The sequence below is a fragment of the Podarcis liolepis genome, assembly GCF_965112155.1.
Source record: "Podarcis liolepis genome assembly, chromosome: 8".
Taxonomy (NCBI): Eukaryota; Metazoa; Chordata; class Lepidosauria; order Squamata; family Lacertidae; genus Podarcis; species Podarcis liolepis.
In genome coordinates, this window is record NC_139560.1 from 46,349,787 (window position 1) to 46,360,674 (window position 10,888).

General features: G+C 43.3%; 1 protein-coding gene across 1 annotated transcript; it reads left to right on the forward strand.

The window, feature by feature from the left end:
- The first annotated feature begins 303 nt into the window (after positions 1-303).
- On the forward strand, positions 304-7,158 carry TYMS (thymidylate synthetase). The gene is made up of 7 exons (XM_083518818.1): positions 304-612; positions 2,368-2,441; positions 2,838-3,012; positions 3,817-3,918; positions 4,402-4,577; positions 6,079-6,150; positions 6,720-7,158. The coding sequence occupies exons 1-7, from the start codon at positions 423-425 to the stop codon at positions 6,855-6,857; spliced, it is 927 nt and encodes a 308-aa protein (XP_083374944.1). The 5' UTR covers positions 304-422; the 3' UTR covers positions 6,858-7,158.
- The last annotated feature ends 3,730 nt before the right edge of the window (positions 7,159-10,888 follow it).

The window sequence follows — 10,888 nt, forward strand, 5'->3', positions numbered from 1 at the left end:
TAAAATTGTAGTTTACTAAAATTGTTAAATTATTAAGAGACCCCTCACAGCGCTCCAAAGGAGAGGACCCCAAAATCCAGCCTAATGAGGACTGAGCATGCTCGTTGTAGGGTAACCCCCGCCCCCTCCCAAAAGGGTACTGCAACTTTAATAGTTGTCCCCTCTCAGAAGACCGACCCTCTGCGCGGGCGGCGAGAGGGAAACGCATCTTCCTTCAACGAGAGCCGCGGAGGATATAGGAAACGTGACAGCCAATAGCAAAGCGGGATCTGCAGCGGTGCCCGCCTCCACATCTCTCTTATTGGCTCGGAGGGGAAATGGGTGGGTGAGCGCGCCAATTCCGAAGTTGCGCCTCTTCAGAAGCAGGAGGCCCTTGTTGTCGCGCTGGGTTTTCCCTCCCGCTTCCTCGTCGCCTCCTCGCTATGCCCGCTGTGGTGACCGAGACCGAAGGCCCTTGCGAGGAGTCCTCCGGCGCGGCGCCGCCGCCTCACGGGGAGCTCCAGTACCTGAGGCAAGTGGAGCAGATCCTGCGCTTCGGGCACAGGAAGGAGGACCGCACGGGCACCGGCACCCTCTCCGTCTTCGGGCTGCAGGCGCGCTACAGCCTCCGAGGTGAGCCTCTCCTCCCTCAGCGCCGGCTCTTTTCTTTCCCCCTCAGCAGAAGGAAACGAGGAGACGCTGCTCCTTCCTGCGAGGGGATAATGGCGCCTCTCGGTCATGTGGAGACGCTCTTCGATACCTAGCAATCGGCAAGCGTAGTGGGACTGACGACACCATAAAAATAAAGCCCCAAGCTTTTTAAAAATGTTCGTTCGTGGGGTTTCTTTCGCTGCTTGAGGAAGGAAGGAATGGACGCCGCCCTGTTTTCAGTTCCTCCCAGCACCAGCTGCAGAGGAAGGACGCAGCGATTCCCCGCCAAAAACCGGATTATTAACGGCAGAGCGCATTTTGAGTGTGTTTGTTTATGTGCTCGCGATTATTTCCCTCCCAGCTCCCGACTCCCCGATTCCAGGATTATTGGCACAAGCCAAAAGTTAAATGTCAGAATCATAGCTGTCAACGTTTTCCCTTTTTTAAGGGAAATTCCCTTATTCCGAATAGGATTCCTCGCAAGAAAAGGGAAAAGTTGACAGCTATGGTCAGAATCGTACCATTTCTCTCATCTTGGGGCCGAGTGGTCTTCAGCTCCCCCCCCCACAAAATATTTGAGCCCCCAAAGTTGATGGGCATTGCCATTCAAATAGTGTGCGTGCACCACGCCATGTGAGCTGACCTGCAACCCTCCACCCGCCCCCAATATTTTATTCAAGTTGGCACCCCTGTCATTGACAGTCTGGAGCAATCCAAACCCAGGACTGCTTCTTTTGATCCAGGGTGCTGTAGTAGAGGAAAGGGGGGGGGTCAAGCTGGGAAGTTGGCCCATCTTGCAGAAGGAAAGCTCTGGTCCTAAACCTCTGCTGCCTTGCGGGATATCTTAGGGAGAAGAAAAGGCTAAGGAGGAAACCCTACACAAATCTGGAGCGGAGTCCCTAAAATGGCTGGATGGCACCTTGTATGCCTCCTTCTGGGAACTCCTGCAGCCAAGCTGGTGCCAGATGTATTGCTCTGCTTTCCTTTGGACCACATCAGTGAGGTCGAGAGGGGGCTCTTGTCTGGACAGCCCTGGATCTCTATACAACACTTGCGCCCCTGGGAAGTCACTTTGGCAATCTGATGCTTCCTGAAAGGGTGTTTTAACAGGTGCATATGACTCGGTAGACCTCCCTGTCTGCTGGCAGTGAAGCCAGAAACAGAATAGGCTGTGAATCCACCGGATTTTGCTGCTCTAATGTTACCACCGTAATAGATCTGGATATGACATAGTAAATTCTCTCACTGGAGTCCATTGGGCAGAAGGTAAAGGTTAAAGGGGAACAAATAAAACCATAATCCACCTTCTTCCCTTGTTGCAGCAAAACAATTGGGCTTTAGATGTAACAGTTGGTCTACCATAGATTCTTTTCTCTGCCCCTTCCTACAAATAGAATTGCTCTGTCCATATTTAATATATTTGGTAGATAATGTTTCATTCCTCTTAAATGTGTACAGTGGTACTTCAGGTTACAGGCGCTTCAGGTTGCAGACTCCGCTAACCCAGAAATAGTACCTCGGGTTAAGAACTTTGCTTCAGGATGAGAACAGAAATCGCGCGGCGGCATGACAGCAGCAGGAGGCCCTATTAGCTAAAGTGGTGCTTCAGGTTAAGAACAGTTTCAGGTTAAGAACAGACCTCCGGAACGAATTAAGTACTTAAACTGAGGTAACACTGTACTGATGAATTACAGATGTTCTCTTATCTGCTCTAACTTTCTTAAAATTTACTTTCAGATAATTTTCCATTGCTAACAACTAAAAGGGTTTTCTGGAAGGGAGTACTTGAAGAACTACTTTGGTTTATCAAGGTATGGTATATAATTGGTATGTACTAGTATGCAGCAATATTCTATGTATTACTTTTAGCTCACAACTAATTGATAGATTTAAATTTTTACTGTGTGCTAGGTTTGACAAGGTATGGTGGTCCTTTTTGTGTGTGTTCAAGTCTTCTATATCACCCTTGCTAGCTTTGTTCCTGTAGTATTAAAAAACTGCAGAATGTACTATCCTACACACATTTCTGTACAGTACTGCCTTTTTAACATAAATGCTCACAGAATTGGAACAGATTCCGAGGGTCATCTAATCCAACCTTCTGCAATGCAGGAAGCTCAGCTAATAATTCTAAGGAATTCAGGAAGCATCTTAAAATTACGTTCTTAATTAACATTAATAAATATTTCTCTTTTTACCCCACACAGGGTTCTACAAATGCAAAAGAACTTTCTGCTAAAGGTGTTAAGATCTGGGATGCCAATGGTTCTCGTGAATTCTTAGACAAACAGGGATTCTTTTCTAGGGAGGAAGGAGACTTGGGCCCAGTTTATGGCTTCCAGTGGAGACATTTTGGAGCTGAATACAAAGATATGCATACAGGTAATGATCCTCCGTACTGAGGAAAGGATTAACTGCCTAATTGAAAATCCAGTATTCTAGGTACTGAAGAGATTATGGTAAAATAGTGCATTCATGCCTTAAATAGAACACATTTCCCCCTCTATGGTGCACCCCCCCAGTACAGCTGCTCTGGGAAAGAATTAATGTTCCTAAAATATGCCTTTCTGTTCATTTGTCCATTTCACATATTATTGTGGGGGTTCTTGGGTAAATAAAGAGTAAACAAAAGTATTTAGTACCTTAGCAGAAAGGTACTAGACATAGCTGCAGAGGGCATGCATATAGCTACTATCACAATAACTTCCTTTTCACAGACTCCCACCTATCTTATGTTAAAGATGTGGTGGGGGTAAAAGGGTGTCAAAAATAGTTCTTCATCATTCAAGCCACTCCCATCACTAATAGTAAATGGCACACATAAGTTCATATGGAAATCTGCACTGAGGGAACACAATAAGCAAAAAGTTATCATAAAAGTAGTGTGAAGTCATAGACTGAAGGGGCAGTACTACTGCAGGTTCTGTGTTCCACGAGCAAAGAAGCAGCAGTAGTACCAGAAAAAGCACTGATGGATTTAACCCTCCTGTGCATTAAGAATCTTTGTGTTTCTTAGTAGAGGAAAATTATCTCACTATTAAGTAGTTTTGTAAATTTTAGTGGGGTAGTATGAAAATAAATGATATGAATTGCCTCCTAAGAATGAGATTGACAATTGACAGTTTCACAGATAATTAAAAATTTATCATTTGTCACATTGTCACACTTTTCCTTCTGTATTTTCAGATTACACAGGGCAAGGAGTAGATCAGCTGCAGCAAGTAATTGATACAATCAGAAACAATCCAGATAACAGAAGAATAATCATGTGTGCGTGGAATCCTAAAGGTATGGTTATGGAATTAATTATGTAATGTCATTGTACCTTGTAGTTGTGCATGATAATCCTCTTCTCAAAAACAGTAGAATAGCTTGCATATGTTGTTTGTAAACGGTCTTCTTGTTGGCTTTTTATGCCTTGTGGTTATGATCAAAGTAAAATATATTTTAAATGTATTTTTAAATTAAAAAAATACACTCAGCTTTTCTTTATAAAATAATCAACAAACTACTGTGTTCACCTGGGAAAAGGGATTGTTCTCAAGCTGCCACTACAATACTCTACACAAATGTATTAAGAACTGGCCAGTTCTTTAGAATTTAGTTTTAACATTCTTTTTCCATTTTTGTCATTTTCTAACAATGACACACTGTTGCTATGTTGGGAAATGGTAATTGCTAGTTTACAAAACAAAGCCAATAAGATCATACTGTGGGTGGAATTTTGCCTTTGGACACATTGTAATTTTTGCCGTGTTGTTTGCTTCTCAGATATATCCTCAATGGCCTTGCCTCCATGTCATGCTCTATGCCAGTTCTATGTTTTAAATGGTGAACTCTCTTGTCAGCTGTATCAGCGTTCTGGAGATATGGGATTAGGAGTACCTTTCAACATTGCCAGTTACTCATTGCTCACTGCAATGGTTGCCCATGTTACAGGCTTGAAGGTATTTTTAATGCTTTTATCTATTTTCACTTTCAAAATAGAAAATAAACTAGAAAGAATGTAGTATATGAAGACTTTCTAAAATGGGTGGTATATAAATGAAAAACTTGAAAATTTGTACATGTTGTTGAACTTCAGAACAAGTTTCATATTTCTTCAACAGTGCAATTGTATACACTTCTCAGAAGTATGCTCTATTAAGTTCAATGTCACTTGACTCCCTGTTAAGTGTGTGTAGGATCTCAGCCTTCATTATTTGGATGGCCTCTTACCATAACTATTGAAGAGTCAAAAGTAGTGTGTTGGCGTAATTTGTAGAAAAAGAATTCTGTCAGTGGTTCTATCAGGTCAAGCATTTTATAGTCCAATGTGCTTGTATCTTCCACTGGCTGCCATAATTTGAGAATCGGAAGACTGTTGTGATGTTGCCAAAATGTCCTGAAAGTTAATACAGCTGCTGTTCTAATATTTCTGTTTATAAAAGATTGTTATGAGGAACTTGGGAAATGTTTGTAGCAAAGCTAAACATCTCATCACTATAATGGATCAAGGTACAGATGCTCAAACTCCATTTCCTGTGCCCCTTGTGAGAAGCACTTGAATTTTCCATGGCTGTAATTCTGCTCTTTGTGATCATACAGCACAGGGTGCAGAGCAACTCCCAGGTTCTGATAATTCTCCAAAAACTACTTCTGTGCACAGCGGAGCAGAGCAGTGCCAGACTAGCCTGCCTGTATCTTCTTGGCATGCTGTGCTGGCCTTTGTTCAGGTCCTCGAGTGCAACCTGTTCTTGCTTCAAGTGGGAAAAACTTGTGGGGTTCTGCTCCATTTTGCTGGGAGAGTGTTGCTCAGATGTAGGACTTCTGTTAGTTGGCCCCAATGGATTAAGCTCAAGACAGAAGAGATATGCAGAGAAGGGATGTTGTCATATGGACTCATAGGAACCATTAATCACCTTAGACTCTGTAAACAGAGCATACAGGATTGCACCATATGTGGGTGGCTGCTTCTTGAGCCAGTAGAACAATTTATCCCACAGAAAGACATTAATGTTAACAATTTATAGCTGCTACTCTAATGAGGCAGATATCCACTAGAAAAGTATGAACCACAGATTTTATCTAGAGTATGCAAACATTTCTCCTTCATGTGCTTGTGATAGCAGACCAAGGTTATTGTACACATTTATTGTAACGTATTAACTTGCATTCAAACCAGTTCAGAATAAGCAATATAACATCTGATTTTGTGTGTATTAAATGGCTTGTTGAAGAATCTGGTTAGAGCAATATTGCTTAAGAAATATATCAGCATGTACAGGGTGGCCCAAAAGTAGGTATACTATTAATTATTTTTTTCCTTTACTGATATTGTGAATGATGAGAACTTGAGTCAAGAACAAAGAATGTGGATTTTAAAGCAGTATACCTACCTCTGGGCCACCCTGTATATTCTTGTTCATTCTATTTCTAATATTAAGGCTGTGTTTCTTTTTTATATAGCCTGGCGAGTTTATACATACACTAGGAGACGCTCATATTTACCTGAATCATATCGAACCTTTGAAAATCCAGGTAAATATCCAAAATAGTTTGGCAAATAGCCAGCCTTACTACTCACACTGTGTATTTCCTTCCATTGCTATATATATTGAATTAGTTCAGTCTTGGAGTTAAAGGAATGATGGAATGTATTACTCATAGTGCTTGTCATTTGCTTAATAATATAAGAGCTGCTGAACATGACCAATACATTATGGATGTGATCTCCATGGGCTTTGAGTGGGTTGAACAGATTACTAAAAGGTGAAAGGCTGTGCAGTTTACTGGACTGTTCACATTTCTGCAAGTGCTGGAGACAAAACAGGCACAATCTGGCCAAAATGTTTCCCAGCATTGACTAATTGAGCTTATATTGGAGCATTTGTGGGTAGATATAGCAGCAGCAGAGCAACTACTGGTCATTATGTGTGCAGTTAATATTCCTAAACAAGTATGTTTAATTATACAAGTATTAACATGAGATGATTTAAAACAAATGCCATTGTGAAATTTGTTGCTAAAGTGAATACCCCTTGCATAATTAGTCAATTTTATATGAATGCCATCCCTCTGAAATAACCAACTCTACTTTAAAATTTCAGCTTCAGAGGCAACCAAGACCTTTTCCAAAACTCAAAATTCTTCGCAATGTTGAAAACATCAATGACTTCAATGCGGATGACTTTGAACTGGAAGGTTATGATCCTCATCCAGCTATTAAAATGGAAATGGCTGTCTAGGTGACTTGTATCAGTGTTGACTTGCCTTAAGGTCCAATTTGCAGTAGTGCCCTTAGAAGAACCATATTTCGACTTTCTAAATATTAGAAAATACTAAAGATATTTCATGATAAATTATCCTGGTTTTCTTATGGAGTTTGAAGTATGCACTGTATCCAATGAAATACCCCCCCCCCCCGAGGATACTTTTTTCAGCTTCACTTGCTGTGAGAGGTTAACTTTCTAGGTTGTATAATAGAAAAGCACTTTCTACAATTTCTGAACTATGCAATAAAATATACATATATTTCTTTAGTACATATGTGTTATGTGCATCACCTGTATTCTATTACCATAATTTACATAGGTTTCAAGTTTACCTGACTAGGTAGTAAAAGGGAAGGGGGTGCTGTGTAAAATATGGAACAACTAGATAAGTAGTTGGCAATTGAATAATAATAATAATAATAATAATAATAATAATATGCCAAGCCCTTCCCCCACATTCTACGCTATCAAATAGAAATGATATTTTATTGGGAAGACTTCTGTAGTTCCTAGCAAATTGTAGTGATAACTTCCAGTGTCTCCTTCCATTGTAGTTATGGCAGAAGGTGAAAGCAGCAGCCTCTTCCTCCTTTATGAGTAATTTTATATGTATGATATACCCTATACACCACTTCCCTCACCTCTGACATGCCTGAAAACATCCTTAGTATATATGACAGAACAAAACACAGCATCTAGTCATAGTTTCTTTATTTGAAACTCAGCAGATGCACATTCAAAGTGCAATCTTGCATTATATAATCCTGTAGTTCCTGGAACTGTGTCAGGAAAAACGAATCATGTACCCTTTCAGCTTAACTATTAAAAAGGCTATTTTTTCTTAAAGTGATCGGGAGTTCTATAGTTGGGACTGCAATCTATTCTTGTTATGTAAGTGGAGGAAAGCTTTCTAAAAGCATTAATTTGAATCCGAAATCAACTTGTAGCTTCAGCAAAACCAACCATTTGTTGTGATAAATATACAGTGGTGCCCCGCAAGACGAAATTAATTCGTTCCGCAATTTTTGTCGTCTAGCGAATTTTTCGTCTTGCGAAGCACGAAATCCCATAGGAATGCATTGAAAATCAATTAATGCGTTCCTATGGTCAAAAAAAGTCCAAACAAAGCCAAATTTGGTACAACAACAGTTTATTAACTGCTCTTTAAAGTCACACATACTGTAAAGAGCAGTTCAAAAATTGAAGGGAAAATAAATAAACTTTATAAACATGACAGAAATACATTTAAAAATCAACAAAGTACAGTATACAGACATTTTCTAAGACTCTGGGGGAGCACTTGAAGAAGGCTCCTCTTCCACTCTTTGCTTCTTGGTCAAGAACCTGTCCATTGTCTGCTGCTTCATCCGCCTTTTCAGCAGCTCCCTGAAATACGACATGACCCTCGTATCATAAAAGTTCCCAGCGTCATGTGCCACGTGCTTCTCATGGTGGTGTAGATCTGCGAAAGTCTGCACCTCCTTCCACCTCTGGCAAATGTCCCTCAGTCTTTCGGAGGACAGCCGTTCCCCAGTTGCTTCCTCCTCTTCCAGTGAGGCCTGCTCCAGCGCAGCCTCTGCCTGCAGTTCGACCAGCTCCTGGGTGGTCAGCTCGTCGTCGTGCCCCTCTACCAGCTCGCAGACGTCCTCCTCCGTGACCTCCAGGCCCATGGTCCTCCCCAAGGCAACAATGTCCTGCACCACTGTTGACTCTGGTGCATCAGAGTCACTTGGTGCCACACAGTCCGGCCACAGGTTGCGCCAAGCGCAATTCAAATTTCTCTGGCTGATCCCTTTCCAGGCCGTGTTGACCATCTTCAAGCAGGTGGCAATGTCGAAGTGGTCCTTCCAGAATTCCCGCAGGGTGATGGTGGTGCAGTCAGTCACCTCGAAGCATCGCCTGAAAAGCTCCTTGGTGTAGAGTTTTTTGAAATTGGCGATGACCTGCTGATCCATCGGCTGGAGCAGTGGCGTGGTGTTAGGCGGCAGGAACATGATGTTGATGAAGCTGAACTCCTCCAACAAGTCCACCTCAAGGCCTTTGGGATGGGCAGGAGCATTGTCCATCAGAAGCAAAGCCTTCAGCGGCAGGTCGTTGTCCAGCAGGTACTGCTTGACAGCAGGGCCAAAAGCAAGATTGACCCAGTCCACAAACAGCACACGTGTGACCCAAGCCTTGCTGTTGGATCGCCACATGACACTCAGCCGCTCCTTGTCGATCTTGTGTCTCTTGAAGGCCCGTGGGTTCTCCGAGTGGTACACCAGCAGGGGCTTGATCTTCAGGTCGCCGCTGGCGTTGGCACAGAAGAGCAGGGTCAGACGGTCCTTCATGGGCTTGTGGCCAGGCAGCCTGGACTCCTCCTGAGTGATGAAAGTCCTTTTGGGCATCCTCTTCCAAAACAGCCCGGTCTCGTCGCAGTTGAAGACCTGCTGCGGAACGTAGCCCTCCGTCTTCACAAGCTCCAGGAACTCCGCTGCAAAGTCTTCAGCCGCAGGAACATCAGAACTGGCAGCCTCTCCATGCCTGACCACGCTGTGGATGCCAGATCTCGTCTTGAACCGGTCAAACCAACCTCTGCTAGCCTTGAAGACTTCTGGCTCGGCTGAGGTTCCTGGCTGATCCCGGATGAGGTCAGCATGCAAGGCCTTGGCCTTCTCACAAATGACGGCCTCAGACACTGTGTCCCCTGCACGCTGCTTCTCTTCTATCCAGATGAGCAGCAACTTCTCGACCTCCTCCAGGACAGCTGGGCGGTTCCTCACGATCCTGGTGACTCCCTTGGCTGCATCAGTCGCCATGATCTTCTCCCTCATCTTCAGGATGGTCCCGATGGTCGATGGGTTCCTGCCGTACTCCCTGGCGATGTCCGTCACACGCATTCCGCCGTCGTGCTTCCGAATGATGTCCTTCTTCATCTCCAGCGTCACCTTCTCCTTCTTCCTCTCGCCGGCCACCGCAGGAGCAGTCTTCTTGGGTCCCATGGCAGCACAGGTCCTACCTTCGTAAACTCAGAAACAGGAAAAAAAATCAGTGATGTGCTTCAAACCCAAAAAATACAAAAGCACCCAGCCACCCACCACACAGAAATTAAAACCCAGAACCAAGGCCTTGAATCCCAAGCACCCCAACCCCAAATCCAAAATCCCAAAAACCCCCAAAAAAGTTTTAAAAGTTGAGCTTACCAAATGGATGAAAGAGAAGTTCTGGAAAAGCTTCAGCAATCAACCACCGAAGTCCTCAGGAACCTCAAATGGCTGTAAAAAAAGTTTAGGAAAAGCTTCAAAAATCACCAATGTCTTCAAAAACCTCAACTGCTCCCACAGACACGCACCAACCCACCCATAACACAGAAATTGCAAACCCCTCCTCAACTGCTCCCCCAGCCCCTCCCCTACTGCTGCAAACCCCTCCTCAACTGCTCCCCCAGCCCCTCCCCTACTGCTGCAAACCCCTCCCCAACTGCTTCCCCACCCAGACAAAAAAAAATTCAAAAAATAACAACAAAATTTCAAAAAAAAACAGCCATGCCTAGTGGTCACAGAAAATCATAAAAATTCCCAAAAAACCCCCACATGGTCACAGATTTCTGCAGAAACCTCCCCCACTGTTCCCCCAGCCAGCCAGCACTCAGAAATTCAAACTCAGAAAAAAAATTTCAAAAAAAAACAGCCATGCCCAATGGTCACAGAAAATCATAAAAATTCCCAAAAAACCCCCACATGGTCCCAGATTTCTGCAGAAACCTCCCCCACTGTTCCCCCAGCCAGCCAGCACTCAGAAATTCAAACTCAGAAAAAAAAAATTGAAAAAAAACAGCCATGCCCAATGGTCACAGAAAATCATAAAAATTCCCAAAAAACCCCCACAAGCCCCCAGATTTCTGCAGAAACCTCCCCCACTGTTCCCCTAGCCAGCCAGCACTCAGAAATTCAAACTCAGAAAAATTTTCAAAAAAAAACAGCCATGCCCAATGGTCACAGAAAATCATAAAAAATCCCAAAAAA